Source organism: Scophthalmus maximus, chromosome 2 (assembly GCF_022379125.1).
Source record: "Scophthalmus maximus strain ysfricsl-2021 chromosome 2, ASM2237912v1, whole genome shotgun sequence".
Classification (NCBI taxonomy): domain Eukaryota; kingdom Metazoa; phylum Chordata; class Actinopteri; order Pleuronectiformes; family Scophthalmidae; genus Scophthalmus; species Scophthalmus maximus.
The window spans coordinates 26,995,001-27,013,787 of NC_061516.1; the positions used below are offsets into that span (position 1 = coordinate 26,995,001).

Genomic DNA, 18,787 nt, shown 5'->3' on the forward strand with positions numbered 1-18,787 from the left:
TCCCTGGTGACTATACCTGGTGCCAGTTAGCGAGAGGAGATCCACACCGTCGCATTCATGGGTTGAATCCACAGGTGGAGGCGAGAAGTCCTCGACAACGGAGAGCAGGCTGTCGTCATGACTACCGCTGTTGAGCTGCTGCTATTGGCTGCTGTAAACGCCAATCAATGATCAATATCAGTGACGGTGCGTCCATAGCATCATGTTTTTACACACGAGTCTTATAAATATAAGTTGTTGATTTGTGGTCACAGAGACAGTGAGTCTGATGTCACTTCCTTCTCCTCCTTGACTTGATGTGTTTTGATTGGCTGTCAGCGTTTCTGTGGTTCAGCGAATCGCTCTGAAAGTGAAATGAACGATATGGTTCAGCGTCGACTGAGTCTGAACAATATGATTATAGTTATCGTTTACGGTTATGAACCGGTGACGTCATCAGTTTACTGCTCATTTCATTGAATAAGACCTTTAACTATAACGTTTTTCATTCAGGTTTATTTTGTGGACCCTAATACATATTTTTTTCGTAATACATATTTTTGTTTTGTTTTTATTTTGAAACAGTCATAACATTGTCATTGTTTTGTTTCATGAATGAAATTATCACCCAGATAAAATCTGACCGGTGAAGCTGAGTCACGTCTCTGCTGCGTCGTTTCAACACGAAACCACTGAAGTTTCCTGAAAGTTTCCTTTTTTACAAAAGACGTGGTTACGACACAGAAAACGTTTCTCTCATCGCTGTACGTTATTTAACTAAACGGTTACAAATGTTTTACTATCACACACTTACAACATTCAGTTTCTCAACACACACACACACACACACACATACAGACACACACACACAGACACACACACACACACACACACACAGACACACACACACACACACACACACAGACACACACAGACACAGACACACACACACAGACACACACACCCACACACACACACACACACAGACACACACACACACACAGACACACACACACAGACACACACACAGACACACACACACACACACACAGACACACACACACACACACACAGACACACACACACACACAGACACACACACACACACACACACACACACACACAGACACACACAGACACACACACACACACACACACACACACACACAGACACACACACACACACACACACAGACACACACACACACAGACACACACACACACAGACACACACACACAGACACACACACACACACACACACACACACACAGACACACACACAGACACACACACACACACACACAGACACACACACACACACACACACACACACAGACACACACACACACACACACAGACACACACACACACACACACACACACAGACACACACACACACACACACACACACACACACACACAGACACACACACACAGACACACACACACACACACACACACACACACACACACAGACACACACACACACTACGACAGCACGTGAATTCATCCACCGCTGAAAATCGTCCCTTCTGGTTGTGTGATAAACAGCTGTTTAAAAAAAAAAGAATCTTTAAATCTCATTGATTCATCACTGAAGCCTAAATACAATTGGCTCTTTTAATTATGATAAATAAAATCCACAGTAACTGTCACTAATCTGTCAGATAGATGTAGTTGAGTAAAAAAGATCAACATGTGAAAATATAGAGAAGTAAAAGTACAAAGTGTCCTGACATGGAACTACTTAAATACAAAGTACGACAAAAGTCACACAGAAGAAGAACACTCGAGTCAATGTACTCAGTTACTTTCCACCGCTGCAGAGGTCGGAGGTCACAGTTCCTCTCACCAACAACATGAAGGAGGTAAATAAAAGAGTGTGAGATCAGAGGTTAAAGCGTCCAGCAGGAGTGAGATCAGCCGACCTCCGCCCAGCGAGGGGGGGGGGCAGTGTCCCCAGAGTCTGGGTTGAGCCACTTTCTCCGTCCAGACATCTGGAGAGAGAAACTACAGCCACAATCCACCAGCTTCATGTTCTGATCATTTCTCTTCTCTGTCTCATCGACACTGAACACGACCTCAGTGATTAGAAAATGAGCCGTGACGTCAGTGACTCGGGTATCGACGTTCAGAGACACAATGATCTTTTTATCACATTCATAAACAAGACCTCACAATGTTAGAGAAGCAATCCCTGGCTCCGCCCCTCTGTTCTCAGAGTTACACCGACATTCAAATCTGAGTGTGTGTGTGTGTGTGTGTGTGTGTGTGTGTGTGTATTTGAATGTGTGTGTGCTGAGCAGGATAAAATCTCTGATTTGTTTGGAGACCGTTTCCCTCGGCAGACATCATTTCCATAAACACAGATACTGACAGGAGCCCCCCCCCCCCCCCCCCCCCCCCCCCCCCGACGATGGGACGTCACGTGTTTCTGAACAAACTGTGTTAACTGAGGGAAAGTGAAGCAGCACGAGTCGACCAATCAGCCGCTCCGAAGGTAAACTCAGGTGAAACCAGAGAGAGAGAAAACAGTCTCTGCTCTGGAGTCGGTGAGTCACCTGGGATGTGGAGACAAAGACTCGTTCAGAGCGAACCAGAAAATACTTTTTTATTCATAATGAAGGTTTCAGATGAAAACTCCTCAGGGCCTGATGCAGGACTAACTAAAAATAACTAAGAATAACTAAAAATAACAAATACTGTGTTTGAGCAAAGTGATGATTCCATCCCCAACCAGGCAAAGAGGGCAGGTGCCCCCAGGACCCAGGGGCCCCAGAGGCCCCCAGGACCCAGGGGCCTCAGAGGCCCCCAGGACCCAGAAACGTTTTCTTATAACTTAACGTCTTTCACCTTCTATTTCACCTCCAGCTCATGACGTCACACTGTTTCAATGTGTGTGTGTGTGTGTGTGCGTGTGTGTGTGTGTGTGTGTGCCGCAGGTTGCTGAAGGGTCAGAGGTCAGAGGTCATCATGCAGACTATAAAGTGTGTGGTTGTGGGTGACGGCGCCGTGGGTAAGACCTGCCTCCTCATCTCCTACACCACCGGGGCTTTTCCCAAAGAATACATCCCCACTGTGTTCGACAACTACAGCAGCCAGGTGTGTGTGTGTGTGGGTGTGTGTGTAACTCACATTTCTTTATATCAAATGTGTTGATTATTATCTTGAGTTATCGATTCATTGTGTCCATCCTTAAAACCTAAAAACAGAAAGGCTAAAAATTACAGTGTCATAATGTGTGTGTGTGTGTGTGTGTGTGTGTGTGTGTGTGTGTGTGTGTGTGTGTGTGTGTGTTGTGTTCAGGTGATCGTGGACGGCAGGACCATCAGTCTGAACCTGTGGGACACGGCGGGTCAGGAGGAGTACGACCGGCTGAGGACGCTGTCCTACCCACAGACCAACGTCTTCATCATCTGCTTCTCCATCTCCAGTCCGGCGTCGTACGAGAACGTCAAGCACAAGTGGCATCCAGAGGTCAGAGGTCAAAGAATGTCATGTCACACCTCAGTGTTTGAAGTTTGACAGGGATTATGATCAGGCTAACAGCTTCCTCCTGCCTCCAGTCTTGATGCTAAGCTAAGCTAACCAGCTGCTTTTCTCGCACTCGCTCTTCTGTGTTTGCTGAACTCCACCGTTGTCTTCATCGTCGTCAGGTGTCTCACCACTGTCCCGGCGTTCCCGTCCTCCTGGTCGGCACAAAGAGCGACCTCCGGAACGATGCAGAGACTCAGAGGAAGCTGAAGGAGCAGAACCAGACGCCCGTGACGCACCAGCATGGCGCCGCCCTCGCTCGCCAGATCCAGGCCCTCCGCTACCTGGAGTGCTCGGCCCTCGAACAGGACGGCATAAAGGACGTGTTCATCGAGGCGGTGAGGGCCTTCCTCAACCCGCAGCCCGCCGTCAGCAAGAAGACCTGCGTCCTGCTGTAGGAGCGACCGGCCGGGCTTTGTGGAATAACTTGTCCGAGAGACTGTTTGGAAAAAATTTTAATATTCTACGTTTTCTAAGAGTTTTATGTTTTAATTAGAAAAAGTAGTTTTAGACTCCGGTTCGAATAACAGGCAAGATGAATTTAAGAAATAACCACGACCTCATGCAGGACGCCGTAAACTCATAGAGACCCCGTGAGGGGGGGTGGCGGGTTTTTTTGTTCATCTTCACTAGTGAAAATCAGATTAAAGATTAAAAGCAGACCTGGTCTTTGTCCTACATACCGTCCGGCTGAATGATTTGTTGTGTGAACAGCAGGAAGTTGTGAACGCTCGCTGACACTGTGACGCCGTCATGGACGAGACGGATGAGCTACTTTAACTCCAAGGCCTTGGTTTGTTTTCTGTGAAGAACATGTCAAATATTTTATTTAGTACACATGCTACAATGCCCCCACACATTTATGTCCTTTATACACACTGAGACACACAAACACGTGGTCTTTATCACCAATGGGAGACGGAGACGCGTCTTTATCCTTATATACAGTCAGTGATCGTCTTTATGTACAGTCAGTGATCATCTTCATATACAGTCAGTGATCGTCTTCATATACAGTCAGTGATCGTCTTTATGTACAGTCAGTGATCGTCTTTATATACAGTCACTGATCATCTTTATATACAGTCACTGATCGTCTTTATATACAGTCAGTGATCGTCTTTATATACAGTCAGTGATCGTCTTTATATACAGTCACTGATCGTCTTTATATACAGTCAGTGATCGTCTTCATATACAGTCACTGATCGTCTTTATATACAGTCAGTGATCGTCTTCATGTACAGTCAGTGATCGTCTTCATATACAGTCAGTGATCGTCTTCATATACAGTCAGTGATCGTCTTCATGTACAGTCAGTGATCGTCTTCATGTACAGTCAGTGATCGTCTTCATATACAGTCACTGATCGTCTTTATATACAGTCAGTGATCGTCTTTATATACAGTCAGTGATCATCTTTATATACAGTCAGTGATCGTCTTCATATACAGTCAGTGATCGTCTTTATATACAGTCAGTGATCGTCTTTATATACAGTCAGTGATCGTCTTTATATACAGTCAGTGATCTTCTTTATATACAGTCAGTGATCGTCTTTATATACAGTCAGTGATCTTCTTTATATACAGTCAGTGATCGTCTTTATATACAGTCAGTGATCGTCTTTATGTACAGTCATTAAGCGATCTGCTGCTGTTCCGGTAAATGAGGAAGTGAGTTCATTAAATGATCTGCAGACAAACAACTTCCCCAAATCATGAACGGCCTCATACGTTGTCAGGCGGTAAAATATTTACATCACCAACGCACCTGGGACGCCAGTCGCAGATTTACACTTCAGAATTGTAGGAGACAGAAAACCGACCAAACATTCACATGTAGAACCAGAAGTGCAGCTCCTGGACGAGGACGTCACCTCGGGTTGTGTAGCTGTGTGGTTGTTGTGCGTCTCCTCTGTTCAGGATGTCGTCTTTTCCTCCAGAGCGTCTCCTCAGAGGCAGGGAGCCACTTCCTCTTCCTGTCCCGCGGCTCCTGCTGAAGCTTTTAACTGACCTCCAGTGAACAAACTGAGGAATGGGACCCAGAGAAGACGGCTGACCGCGGTCTGACGACAGGACAAACATGCTGACGTGAGCTGGAATTAGACAAAAAGAATCTCAATATGGTTTTATATCTCGTTTTAAGGAGTTCTGCAAAGAAACAGGTCAACGTTGTCCTGTCTAAATAATATGCTATGGGCCTCTCTTCTGATTGGCCGACTGTTTTATGAGTGACGCACGGCCAGGCCAACCACCTCCTCTGTTCAGTGAGGCAGTCTCCGCCCCAGCAGCAGCTCCAGGTCGCAGGCCGCGGTCGACACCGCTGACCGATGAATTTTACAAAGGTAAAATAATTCAGAGTTAGTTCTGTCTCTTGTATTATTCTCCTTATGAATCCTGTGCACTGATGTAGCTTCCGGATGATTCTTGTGTCGCTGGTCACTCAGCAACAGAATGAGGGTGAGCGCTGGGGGCGGGGCCGGAGGCAGAGACTGCGTCGCTATGACGTCACGTTTCTGCGGAAGGCCTCATAGAGGCATCATAGAAAAAAATCAGCTGCTGAATGTAGCCTGTGTGTATGTGTCTGTACTAAGACTCTCTACCTCATTTATCATGAAAAAAATCTCAATTTTGACAATATAGACTGCTTAACGTTTTCAGAAATATTCAGGGAAATAATTATTGTTTGATGACAAAGTTCACATTTTGTAATTGAAGTTTTCTTATTGATTGTTGATATTGCAACAGCGTCACGTAAATCGACTGTTAGCCTGCTAACTCGTTAGCCTCGTGGCGTCCATGTTGACGTCACCCGTGTCTCGTCTCAACCCACTCTGAGTACACGACTTCCCACGCAGCTCATGAGATTTGAAGGCAGCGTGACTCTTGTTCACGACACACTGAACCTTTAAATGTTCACGGCAGCAGACGTGTGAATCACTGAAACTTCACACGTCCACAGAACGTTTCCTGACACACACACGCACACGCGCAGTCTCTTAATTCAAGGTGGAGGCCAAGAGGCTCAACGTGTCTTTTATGACCTCGGACCAAGGAGGTGATGTTCCGCTTGTCGGTCTGTTTGTCAGCAGGATTTCGCAAAAACTACTCAACAGATTTCCACAAAACATTTTTAGACATTTTCACATGATTTCACAAAGAATAACTGCGGTTACGTGAAACCCCACTTAGTTAAACAGGAGACTGTTTGTGTCTATTTGTTCAGGAAAAGAAAGTTGTGGAAAAAAACCTTTGTCTGTTTCACAGTGGTTTTTGCATAATCCTGTTAAATATCCCACAGATGAAACAAACAGATGAAAAGATAAATATCTGTATCACACTCTATAAAACAAACCTTACAACATGAAACGTCTTCAGACGAACATGGAGACAAAACACAACAGAGAGAAAAGTGAGTTAGTTTAAAATATTCCTTTTTTTACTTAATTACAGTGACAGAAAAAAGTCAGATGACACCAAACTTTGGTTCAACAGCAGCCGAAAAGTCGAAGTGATGAGGTTTTTCTGCAGTTATCGAAAGGCTGAAGTCAAACAGAAATGATGACGACCAGCTACTGTATATAAAGACGATCAGTGACTGTATATAAAGACAATCACCGACTGTATATGAAGACGATCACTGACTGTATATGAAGATATAAATCATCTCCACTTCATCACGTTGTATAAAACATGAAGCTTAAATATCTCAGATTCTCCATCTTGAGTCCGTTCAGTTGTGGAGTGGAGCCTTGGTACAGAGGCCCCGCCCACACACACGCTCTCGACCAATCATGAGTCAGTGTCAGCTGTCAATCATGATGTCTCAGCCCCGTTTTTATATCATCAAATTACTGATGAGAATCAAAGTGATCAGAAACAGGAACACATGAACAAACTTCAGTGATGAGAACGACCTCACATGACATGGAGGGGGCGGGGCTTGTACTGGGGGCTTGTAGGACCTGTACTGCAGCCAGACACCAGGGGGCGATCAGGGGGTGATTTGGCTTCATGTCGCCCATCTTTATTTACCGTCTGTTCTGTTGTGTGATCTACGGTCTGGTCTCAGGACTCATGTGAAACACCGGCACTAGTTGGTGCTGAGAAACTAACAGTTGATAAAAAGAATAAATTAATTAGCTGACATCAAAGCAGCGCTGGGTTTGTGTCGTCGGGACCAGATTTAAAAAAACTGAAGTGCTGAGTGTCTCGATCTTAAATCCTACAGGTACAGTTTCAACAAATTCGTGACTGAACTCCTGCAGAACGTTGCGTCGCCGTCAGTCCAGAAGCACCGTGAAGCAGACGAGCTGCAGGAATGATCACGTCCGAGTCCGAGCAGACGTTAAAAAAAAAAACAGAATCAGTTCTCGGGTAAAGTTCACGATTTCTCTGCGAGTTCAGATCAGATGTCAGAGCCACGTCCTGCTGCTCAGTATCGTTTGTCCTCGGGCGGCGTGGCCACGATCACCTCCTTGCTCTCAAAGTCCCAGAAGGCCGTCATGTGGAAGGCCATGTTGGAGAAGACCACCAGGTATTCAAACAAGGCGAACAGCGTGTAGACTGGAGGACGAAGAAGAAACAAGGAAACACAGACGTTAAAGTAACAACCTGGACACAGATGATCTGAGGGTCTTTTAAACAGTTATAACTTTTATTCATCTTACAACACCATTTTATTTCTGTATTATTTCATTCCCGATCGTATATTTGCCTCGGCACCGTTTCAACTCTTGTAAAGCTCTTTGTCACTGTGCTGGATGAATAAAGATTCTTGTTGAGAAATGTCCCCTGATCCTGATCCTGATCAGACTGAGGGGACGATCAGGACTTGGACACGTACCTCCGGTCTCACAATACTTGTTGTGTCGTCTGAAGAAGTAAGCGGCAGCCACACAACAGCTGACGTTGAACAGGAAGAGACGCACCTTCCATCGATACGACCTCACTTCCTGAGAAAACACACATACAGAGTTTCATTAACATGTTCACACCGTTCAGAGTGCTGAAATGTGACAACACACCCCAACAACAACATGAGAGTATATCGGGCTGTGCCTCCGTGAATCTCCTCAACCTCCTCAGAACCTCACTGGAGACATCTCTCTGAGAACCCACTACACATTCGTAGTCTTTCTTGGGCTCCAGAACCCCAAACATGGACTCTCAACACCTCCTCAGGAACCTGTTGGTTACTTTAAGTGCCACCAAAGCTCCGTGAACGCCTCCTGAACCATCGCAAGGATCAACAGAACCTACTCACGCATTCTTAAATCCCCCTTCAGAACCACAAGGGCCTACGGAACCCCTTTAACCTCTCCAAGGTCAAATGAGGCCACTGGATGTGCAACGACACTCCTGGAACATGTCCTCAAGAACCCCTTAGACCTCTTTAAGGACCACCAGTCTTCCTCAAACACTTCTATCACCCTCCTCTCTAAGAACAAGTCCCTGAACCTCCTTGGAAATCATTAAGGACTTCTTGAATGTCCTCAAGCCGTTGGACCACCAGGACCTAAAAACCCTCAGAATCTCCCTCAGTGTGAGAAAAACAAACAAACCCCTGCTGCTGTGCGTCATGAAGTGGACTCATGAGTCTGCAGCGCCCCCCACAGGTGAAGAGTCGTCACTGCTTCATATTGTAACATTTCTGATGTGGAATTTGTTTTATCAAAATATAATTTTCAACATGTGAAATAAAAAGCTCCAGAGTTGTAGATGCAATAAAAGGAAAAACATTCACACTTTTAAAATAATATTTCGTATAAACACTTCTAAGACTTTAGATTAATTACACAGATAACAGACTACATTAGTAGACATCTGTCGGACAACGTGAGATGAACTTTGTTTACCTCCGGGTTCACACAGAATCTCTTGATGACCTGCCACAACCAGCACGTGATGAGCATGTGCAGCAGCGAGCTCCCAACGAACACGATGAAGCCGTTTTTATGAAGACCTGCGGAGACAGACCACCTCAGATTAAACCTCCTGCTTCTGCTTCCTGACTCACTGACTCTTCATCGTGGAGTCCGAGCTGTGGTGAGACAATAATTCAATGTCATTCTCTCTCTGGTGTTTTAAATCCTGCCTGGAGGACCCGGGTCAGCGGAGGGCGCCGTACTCACTGTACGTCTCGGTGGACGACACGTATGTGAGCAGCAGCAGGCCGGTGTTCTCAGCGAGGCTGCAGAGGAGCGTCAGCCCGCTGAGCAGAAGCTCCAGCAGCCTCTTAGCGAAGCGGGCGCGGTAGAAGTTGAAATAGGCGACGGCCACCAGGAAGCGCGGCGCCGAGTGGAGGCCGATGCAGCAGCGCCAGATGTAACGCTCGGGTACGCGGCTGATGGCGGCGCTGATGGATGGAAGGTAGTTCGACACCTGGTGGGTGAGATTAAAAAGAAAACAAATGCAGACGTTTATGTGAGTAACAGATAAACTTTGGTTTTACAGGTCACTTCTCTGTGCACCCGGATTTCCACGTCAGTAACTGCGCGACGACTTACATGACAGTGTGTGAACGTTGCATCTTCGAAGTGATAGAGGAGTGAAGTGGCGAGGCAGGCGATGAGGCCGGTCAGAGGCAGCAGGACCGTGGCCACGGCGAAGCTGGTGAAGGGCAGCCGGATGAGGGGCCGGTCCCGGTCCAGGCCCCCGTAGGGCCCCTGGAGCATCCTGCACAAAAACAACACAGGAAACAACAGTCGTCATCCCAACATTTATTACGACATCCTCAAAGTGACTTCTGAGTGAGTAAAGATGGTAAAGATTATTAACATTCTCCCATTATCAGAACCTTTCCTGATCAATTCACAGTTCTGAGAACTTCAAACAATGTCCACTGGGAGGTTCATAGGTTACTGATATTAGATCAGGTTACTATGGAGATTACTCATATTAGATTAGGTTATCTGGATCCGGATATCTGGCCATCCATCAACTCAGTCTCAGAGGCTAACAGTTAGCTCAGGTTTACACTAGGAGTCTCGGAAGCTAACAGTTAGCTCAGGTTTACACTAGGAGTCTCGGAAGCTAACAGTTAGCTCGGGTTTACACTAGGAGTCTCGGAAGCTAACAGTTAGCTCGGGTTTACACTAGGAGTCTCAGAAGCTAACAGTTAGCTCGGGTTTATGCCAGAAGCTAACAGTTAGCTCGGGTTTATGCCAGAAGCTAACAGTTAGCTCGGGTTTACACTAGGAGTCTCGGAAGCTAACAGTTAGCTCAGGTTTACACTAGGAGTCTCAGGAGCTAACCGTTAGCTCGGGTTTATGCCAGAAGCTAACAGTTAGCTCGGGTTTACGCCAGAGGCTAACAGTTAGCTCGGGTTTACGCCAGAGGCTAACAGTTAGCTCGGGGCTCCGCGGTGACGCTCTCACCTTCACCGCTGCTCAGGTCGACTGACTCCACCAGTTGATCCGCTTCACATCCATCCAGCCTCCGTTAGTTTGTGCTAATCATGTTAGCTGTCGTAAGCCGCCTGTACGTCCGCGGGCTCCACCGTGAAATGTGACGTTACATCGGTTTGACAGTTCCTGGTCCCGGTGCGTCTCTTCTCCACACGGACCCTCGACACGTTAACGTGACGGACACGCGTCGTGCTCAGGTTGTTTTTAACGTTACCGGACAAAACTGTGAGTTAGCTCCGTGTTGTAAGGCTAACGACTTCCGGCCACAACAACCTTCAGAATAAAAGTCGTTGCTCCCCACCAAAATAAGGTTCCAGGTCAGAGATCAGTAAATCGAGTTCCCACTTCAAAAAAATAAAACTCAAAAATAAAAATCATTGAATCACAAATACTGACTGTAACGATAAGATTTCAACAAGAGCATTCTCTCGGACAAGGTGCCCCCCATCTTCTGAAAAAATATGATATTTCTGAATAAATGATACGATACAGATCTATATGTCTAGATGCAGCTTGATTGAGCTGAAGGTCTGTTGTTGTTGTTGTTGTTGTTGTTGTTGTTGTTGTTGTTGTTGTTGGTGGTGGTGGTGGTGGTGGTGGTGATGGTGGTGATGGTGGTGGTGGTGGAGGTCTGATGTTCGTCTGACTGATGTGCGGTGAAATAATTTATATTTTCAAAAGCTTCTCTGATCATCAGTTTTTTGGGGAAAAGCAAAAGGAGAAGAAAAAAATCAGAAACAACTGACGTGTGAATAAAGAGTCGTTTGTGCGACTGGGACGTCTCCACACAGCCAGACTCTGTGTGTGTGTGTGTGTGTGTGTGTGTGTGTGTGTGTGTGTGTGTGTGTGTGACGGACAGATAAAGTCCTTTTGTTCTCAGTATTTCCTTCCACAGTTTCTTTCTCCTCGTCTGTTCATTCTTTAAATTTCTTTTCTCTTTTTTTTTACTTTCTACGTCACTTAGAACTTTAAAAGTAGTGTTCATGAACAGCGAGAACATCGTGTAACTCACACACACACACACACACACACACACACACACACACACAGACTCACACACACACACACACACAGACACTAAACCACACAAACAGACACAGAAACACAGTTTCTCTTGCCCCTCCCTCAATGCCCCACACACACACCGCTCCATCACAGACTCACACTGTGCTGTTGTCAAACTGCACAATGAACACACACACACACACACACACACACACACAGACAGAGGATGGCAGCCGTCTCGCCTCACCGCTGTCCAGCACCTCAGGCCTTCATCACCGTCCTCTTCGTCCTGTCAGGTGAGACACACAACACTGACATCACATGACAAACAGAGGGTACACAGACCTTCATCTTCATCACAGTCATCATCAGACGTGTGAATCTCGTGTTCAGTACTGATCAGCCAACTCCACAAACAGAGCAGAGACGGTGGAACGTTGTGAGTCTCTTTGTGGTTGTTGTGTCTTTGTGGACACACAAAAGCATGTGAAGCATGTTCCTCTGTGTGTCTGTGTTGTTGTGTTCATGTGTGAAGCATGTTCCTCTGTGTGTCTGTGTTGTTGTTGTGTTCATGTGTGAAGCATGTTCCTCTGTGTCTGTGTTGTTGTGTTCATGTGTGAAGCATGTTCCTCTGTGTGTCTGTGTTGTTGTTGTGTTCATGTGTGAAGCATGTTCCTCTTTGTGTCTGTGTTGTTGTGTTCATGTGTGAAGCATGTTCCTCTGTGTGTCTGTGTTGTTGTTGTGTTCATGTGTGAAGCATGTTCCTCTGTGTGTCTGTGTTGTTGTTGTGTTCATGTGTGAAGCATGTTCCTCTGTGTGTCTGTGTTGTTGTGTTCATGTGTGAAGCATGTTCCTCTGTGTGTCTGTGTTGTTGTTGTGTTCATGTGTGAAGCATGTTCCTCTTTGTGTCTGTGTTGTTGTGTTCATGTGTGAAGCATGTTCCTCTGTGTGTCTGTGTTGTTGTTGTGTTCATGTGTGAAGCATGTTCCTCTGTGTGTCTGTGTTGTTGTTGTGTTCATGTGTGAAGCATGTTCCTCTGTGTGTCTGTGTTGTTGTTGTGTTCATGTGTGAAGCATGTTCCTCTGTGTGTCTGTGTTGTTGTGTTCATGTGTGAAGCATGTTCCTCTGTGTGTCTGTGTTGTTGTTGTGTTCATGTGTGAAGCATGTTCCTCTGTGTGTCTGTGTTGTTGTGTTCATGTGTGAAGCATGTTCCTCTGTGTCTGTGTTGTTGTTGTGTTCATGTGTGAAGCATGTTCCTCTGTGTCTGTGTTGTTGTTGTGTTCATGTGTGAAGCATGTTCCTCTGTGTCTGTGTTGTTGTTGTGTTCATGTGTGAAGCATGTTCCTCTGTGTCTGTGTTGTTGTTGTGTTCATGTGTGAAGCATGTTCCTCTGTGTGTCTGTGTTGTTGTGTTCATGTGTGAAGCATGTTCCTCTGTGTCTGTGTTGTTGTTGTGTTCATGTGTGAAGCATGTTCCTCTGTGTGTCTGTGTTGTTGTGTTCATGTGTGAAGCATGTTCCTCTGTGTGTCTGTGTTGTTGTTGTGTTCATGTGTGAAGCATGTTCCTCTGTGTGTCTGTGTTGTTGTGTTCATGTGTGAAGCATGTTCCTCTGTGTGTCTGTGTTGTTGTGTTCATGTGTGAAGCATGTTCCTCTGTGTGTCTGTGTTGTTGTTGTGTTCATGTGTGAAGCATGTTCCTCTGTGTGTCTGTGTTGTTGTTGTGTTCATGTGTGAAGCATGTTCCTCTGTGTGTCTGTGTTGTTGTTGTGTTCATGTGTGAAGCATGTTCCTCTGTGTGTCTGTGTTGTTGTTGTGTTCATGTGTGAAGCATGTTCCTCTGTGTCTGTGTTGTTGTTGTGTACATGTGTGAAGCATGTTCCTCTGTGTCTGTGTTGTTGTGTTCATGTGTGAAGCATGTTCCTCTGTGTCTGTGTTGTTGTTGTGTTCATGTGTGAAGCATGTTCCTCTGTGTGTCTGTGTTGTTGTTGTGTTCATGTGTGAAGCATGTTCCTCTGTGTCTGTGTTGTTGTGTTCATGTGTGAAGCATGTTCCTCTGTGTGTCTGTGTTGTTGTTGTGTTCATGTGTGAAGCATGTTCCTCTGTGTGTCTGTGTTGTTGTTGTGTTCATGTGTGAAGCATGTTCCTCTGTGTGTCTGTGTTGTTGTGTTCATGTGTGAAGCATGTTCCTCTGTGTGTCTGTGTTGTTGTGTTCATGTGTGAAGCATGTTCCTCTGTGTCTGTGTTGTTGTTGTGTTCATGTGTGAAGCATGTTCCTCTGTGTCTGTGTTGTTGTTGTGTTCATGTGTGAAGCATGTTCCTCTGTGTCTGTGTTGTTGTTGTGTTCATGTGTGAAGCATGTTCCTCTGTGTGTCTGTGTTGTTGTTGTGTTCATGTGTGAAGCATGTTCCTCTGTGTGTCTGTGTTGTTGTTGTGTTCATGTGTGAAGCATGTTCCTCTGTGTGTCTGTGTTGTTGTTGTGTTCATGTGTGAAGCATGTTCCTCTGTGTGTCTGTGTTGTTGTGTTCATGTGTGAAGCATGTTCCTCTGTGTGTCTGTGTTGTTGTGTTCATGTGTGAAGCATGTTCCTCTGTGTCTGTGTTGTTGTTGTGTTCATGTGTGAAGCATGTTCCTCTGTGTTGTTGTGTTCATGTGTGAAGCATGTTCCTCTGTGTCTGTGTTGTTGTTGTGTACATGTGTGAAGCATGTTCCTCTGTGTGTCTGTGTTGTTGTTGTGTTCATGTGTGAAGCATGTTCCTCTGTGTCTGTGTTGTTGTTGTGTACATGTGTGAAGCATGTTCCTCTGTGTGTCTGTGTTGTTGTTGTGTTCATGTGTGAAGCATGTTCCTCTGTGTGTCTGTGTTGTTGTTGTGTTCATGTGTGAAGCATGTTCCTCTGTGTGTCTGTGTTGTTGTTGTGTACATGTGTGAAGCATGTTCCTCTGTGTGTCTGTGTTGTTGTTGTGTTCATGTGTGAAGCATGTTCCTCTGTGTCTGTGTTGTTGTTGTGTACATGTGTGAAGCATGTTCCTCTGTGTGTCTGTGTTGTTGTTGTGTTCATGTGTGAAGCATGTTCCTCTGTGTGTCTGTGTTGTTGTTGTGTTCATGTGTGAAGCATGTTCCTCTGTGTGTCTGTGTTGTTGTTGTGTACATGTGTGAAGCATGTTCCTCTGTGTCTGTGTTGTTGTTGTGTTCATGTGTGAAGCATGTTCCTCTGTGTGTCTGTGTTGTTGTTGTGTTCATGTGTGAAGCATGTTCCTCTGTGTCTGTGTTGTTGTGTTCATGTGTGAAGCATGTTCCTCTGTGTCTGTGTTGTTGTTGTGTTCATGTGTGAAGCATGTTCCTCTGTGTGTTTGTGCAGCAGGCGGACCGTTTTCCTCCGTTTCCTGTTTCAAGGTGGCGGAGGGGGCCGTGGCCTCCCTGTCCTGCCAGTACTCGGTGAAGCGCTTCGGGCTGAGTCGCGTCTGCTGGGGTCGCGGCTGTGGAACCTTCTGGTGCAACAACATCCTGGTGCAGACGGACGAGAACGGCGTCATCTCCAAGGTCAGGTGACGTCACGTGATCCTGGTTCACCTCTGATTCAGTTTGATTTAGTGTCTGTCCTGAGATTATGAATCTCGTTCACGTTTCCTCGACATCGCGTCTCCTCAGATTCTGCTGCTGCAGCGACTGAAGAAAACGGAGATGTTCTCTTGACTTTGTCTGGAGACAGTCGTACAAAGAGTTGTTGACCCTATATGTTGTCACTGAACCTGCAGGTGGCGGACCGGTACCGGCTGACAGGGGACGTCCTGGACGGGCAGATGGACCTGGACATCCTGAACGTGAGGCGGAGCGACAGCGGGCCGTACTGCTGCAGGGTGGACGTGGACGGGATCTTCAACGACAAGAAGCTGATCATGAACCTGAGAGTGGTGAGAGGTGAGAGCAACACGCTACAACACGCACGTTTCTACTGTTCGTTTTTACTTTCTTTCTTTATTCTTTGATGGTGTCGTCGATCAGATCACATCAGAGTTCGTCTGGTTTCATTCTCAGCTCTGGTCACAACTTCTCCTCCAACAACAACAACGGCGACGACAGTCACGGAGCCGTCGGCCTCCACAGGTGACGGTACAATTCTGTACAGTCGCACTGACTGACTTTAATTAAAACAATAAAAGGAAGCGAGAATCATTTACAGATGACGGATTTGAAGTTGGTAAAGATTCTGTTATATTCAGGCAAAAAGACTTTTGTCCGTCTCCTCGTAGTGAACTGGAAAACTCTGCTGTCGACTCAGCTGGACCTCGTGAGGAGGAACTCCACCCTGCCGCGCTCCGACAGCGTCACCGTGAGTAACCACCACGTCACCTCCTCCAGTGTGTCGCTGGACTTCTTCTATCTAGACCAGTGGAAACTGGAACAGGAACTACGGAAGTGGGCGGGGTTAACTGGGTACAGGGACAGTAATTGGAGGTGGGCCGGGAAATTACAATGAGGGCAGGAAGCGAAACAACTGACAGCAAATGATGAGTCACACATATTTACTGTGGTGGCCACACCGCCCCCTACAGACACAAGATGGGTTTTTGTTTTAGGACAACTGAAGTATTGTAACCCCTCTCTCCCTCTCTGCCAGGTGGAGGACTCTCTACCTTCTCTCTCCCTTCAGATCAACGTTCCCGTCCTCTCTCTCTCCCTTGGAGTTTTGTTGATCTTGACGGGAGTTTTCCTCTTCCTGGCTTTCAGACGTACGTCTTCTCGTTTCTTCGCAGTCGTTACGTCAACGTTTTCCGACTTTTCTCTGTGACTTTTTTCTTTCCGGTTGTTTCAGATCAGATTCATTAAACTTTTTTCTGATGACGCTGCAGAAGCTGCTGAGAAATAGAAACACTCACAGCAACAACTATGAAGACGGTCAGTGACTGTAAATAAAGATGGACGACACGTCGCGTCTTCCTCCCGTTGCACAAAAATAAAGCTAAAATATCTCAGATTCAGGCGCCGCCATCTTGGACTTTTGGCGTCTCAGTCCCGTTTTTATATCATCAAATTACTAATGATGAGCAAAGTGATCAGAAACATGACACGTGAACAAACATCATTGTGATGAGAACGACCTCCCATGACATGGAGGGGGCGGGGCTTGTGACCTATAGTGCAGCCAGACACCAGGGGGCGATCAGGAGGATTTGACTTGTTGTCCATCGTTATTTACAGTCAGTGGTTCAGAGATAGGAGAAAAGTTTCTCAATAATTGGTTTATAAATTCTCCTGAATCTCTTGTACGTGTGACGAACAGAACAAATCTGTTCATATGACTGTTTTTTGCTTGACGCCTGTTGATTCTGTTTTTATTTTATTTTCCAGGTGGAATTTACAGCAGAGCCTTGAAAAGCGGCTGGTGAGTTCAAAGGCTTTTCTACAAATATACTTTCTGATCTGAAGATGTTCACATCAAAAATATGTCACTAACAAAACAAAAAATAATAATCGCCCAGTTTGTCTATATTGAAAATAATTGTTAGTTATTGTACCATAGCATGCTAACATGCTGAACTGGTGTGTATGTTAAAACAGCAAAAGACATTTTTTTTATCCTCTGGTCAAGCTGAGCATTTTAAAAAAACAACTTTGTGCTACGTTAAATGATGACATCAGTGTTGTGCATTCTGCTGCTTTACCACCACCTGCTGGATGGGAGGGGAACTGCTCGTAGCTCTTTTAAAGGGCCCATAATATGCTCCAGGCACCTTTTCAGCTGCCTCCACGTATATCTGGTTATCTGGGGTGTCTGCCAGCCCACGGAGAATGAAAAGAAAACAATGAGTCGTTGATTCGTGGTTTGGGTTGATCGTGCAAACGGTCTGTAGACGAGCCGTTCACAGCCCGGGCGTCAAGTGACGTAAGTTGACTCCTGCTACTGGGGCGACCACGCCCCCAACCTGAGCAGCACCTCCCCCCTTGAAGTGCGGAAAAACAGATCGCGTCTACGCCATCATTTTCTCGCGGCGGCCGGCGGGCGTTTTATCGCCCAGCCCCTTGTGCTCTGTGTGTAATGATGGAGAACGTGTTCTGTGCCTCCTGGGACTCTACATCGTGTATGTGCCTTGTTACGTGCGACTGTTGTCATGGCAGCACAACGCCATAGTTGCGCAGCAGACGCGGGGAGGAGCGAGGAGGAAGACGAAGGGAGGGGGGGAGGAGGAGCGAGGAGGAGCGAGGAGGAGCTTTGTGGAACACGGAGGGAGGGGGGCGAGGAGTGAGCAGGAAAGCGCTGGACTGGACCGTAGTCTCACAGGGCTGTTTATACAGAAAGAGGAGGTTCTGTGTGGCTTGATCCTTGAGTTGTTTTGATATGGAATGACAAAGACATGTAGTTCACACACCTGAACACCAATGTAACTTGTGTAAAAGGGGCATGATACGGGCCCTTTAACATGAACGTCTGAACCAGAGAAACTGTGTGACGAGTGTCTGTTCACTCTCCTCCTCCAGCTTCTCCTCTGAAGAACCTCCTCACATCATATATGAGATCAGGATGAGACGACCGGTCCAGGAGAACATCTACATCCTGGACTAGACACACACACACACACACACACACACATTGGTTGGTTTGATTCTGTTCTTTTGTTTGTTGACGTTTCCTTTGATAAAAACCTGAAAGAAGTTGAATAAAGATCAGTCAGAATACACATGTTGGTCTGTGTGTGTGTGTGTGTGGGGGGGGGGACACTTCTCTGATCAATGTCAGCTAGAAGTCAAATGACGACGACGTGCACGCGAGAGGACGGCAGGTGTGTCAGCAGACAGTTAGCATTAGCATTAGCAGTTCTGTCTGTGTGTTTCACAGCATCCGGTCGAACAGGAGAGTGTC

General features: G+C 46.2%; 3 protein-coding genes and 1 long non-coding RNA gene across 9 annotated transcripts in view; 2 read left to right on the forward strand and 2 right to left on the reverse strand.

Annotated features, from left to right (window-relative positions):
- The window catches only part of rhogb (ras homolog family member Gb), a 6,508-nt gene extending 2,332 nt beyond the window's left edge, over positions 1-4,176 (forward strand). The window contains exons 1-4 of one of the 2 annotated variants that reach the window (XM_035624584.2): positions 74-186; positions 2,923-3,082; positions 3,287-3,457; positions 3,637-4,176. In XM_035624584.2, coding sequence (XP_035480477.1) covers positions 2,954-3,082; positions 3,287-3,457; positions 3,637-3,912 — 576 coding nt within the window. In that variant the 5' untranslated portion in view covers positions 74-186; positions 2,923-2,953 and the 3' untranslated portion in view covers positions 3,913-4,176. Of the gene's footprint in view, positions 1-73; positions 187-2,922; positions 3,083-3,286; positions 3,458-3,636 lie in introns of those variants that run through there. The other variant, XM_035624583.2, reaches the window with a different exon arrangement.
- On the reverse strand, positions 3,949-5,704 carry LOC118300330. The gene is made up of 2 exons (XR_004790068.2): positions 5,288-5,704; positions 3,949-4,316 (listed from the first exon to the last, which is right to left on the reverse strand). It is a non-coding gene; the product is annotated as an uncharacterized LOC118300330 (long non-coding RNA).
- A 1,813-nt stretch (positions 5,705-7,517) lies between these two features.
- Positions 7,518-11,308, reverse strand: pgap2 (post-GPI attachment to proteins 2). Its single transcript, XM_035624568.2, has 6 exons — positions 10,896-11,308; positions 10,026-10,194; positions 9,651-9,900; positions 9,375-9,481; positions 8,363-8,471; positions 7,518-8,082 (listed from the first exon to the last, which is right to left on the reverse strand). Exons 2-6 carry the CDS (start codon positions 10,191-10,193, stop codon positions 7,952-7,954), a joined length of 765 nt encoding a protein of 254 aa, XP_035480461.1. The 5' UTR covers position 10,194; positions 10,896-11,308; the 3' UTR covers positions 7,518-7,951.
- Positions 11,309-11,845: 537 nt separating this feature from the next.
- On the forward strand, positions 11,846-18,605 carry timd4 (T cell immunoglobulin and mucin domain containing 4). Of its 5 annotated transcripts, none has more exons than XM_035624557.2 (8): positions 11,846-12,226; positions 15,290-15,468; positions 15,684-15,846; positions 15,964-16,038; positions 16,179-16,258; positions 16,547-16,658; positions 17,278-17,311; positions 18,406-18,605. In XM_035624557.2, exons 1-8 carry the CDS (start codon positions 12,157-12,159, stop codon positions 18,488-18,490), a joined length of 798 nt encoding a protein of 265 aa, XP_035480450.2. In that variant the 5' UTR covers positions 11,846-12,156; the 3' UTR covers positions 18,491-18,605. The 5 variants fall into 5 exon arrangements, with proteins under 5 accessions (XP_035480450.2, XP_047184307.1, XP_047184303.1 ...); XM_047328347.1 differs by having other exon boundaries at positions 11,852-12,226; positions 15,287-15,468; XM_047328350.1 differs by having other exon boundaries at positions 11,926-12,226; positions 15,287-15,468; positions 15,964-16,032.
- Positions 18,606-18,787: the final 182 nt, after the last annotated feature.

What these genes read in the sequence shown, in the direction of transcription:
- timd4 (XM_047328347.1), top strand. Translation starts at nt 12,157, where the DNA reads ATGGCAGCCGTCTCGCCTCACCGCTGTCCAGCACCTCAGGCCTTCATC. An exon ending in GAACCTGAGAGTGGTGAGAG is followed by an intron (nt 15,847 to 15,963) that starts GTGAGAGCAACA and finishes TTTCATTCTCAG; the next exon opens with CTCTGGTCACAACTTCTCCT. An exon ending in AGAGCCTTGAAAAGCGGCTG is followed by an intron (nt 17,312 to 18,405) that starts GTGAGTTCAAAG and finishes CTCCTCCTCCAG; the next exon opens with CTTCTCCTCTGAAGAACCTC.
- pgap2 (XM_035624568.2), bottom strand. Translation starts at nt 10,193, where the DNA reads ATGCTCCAGGGGCCCTACGGGGGCCTGGACCGGGACCGGCCCCTCATC. An exon ending in CAACGTTCACACACTGTCAT is followed by an intron (nt 9,901 to 10,025) that starts GTAAGTCGTCGC and finishes CTCACCCACCAG; the next exon opens with GTGTCGAACTACCTTCCATC. An exon ending in CAAGTATTGTGAGACCGGAG is followed by an intron (nt 8,083 to 8,362) that starts GTACGTGTCCAA and finishes TTCGTCCTCCAG; the next exon opens with TCTACACGCTGTTCGCCTTG.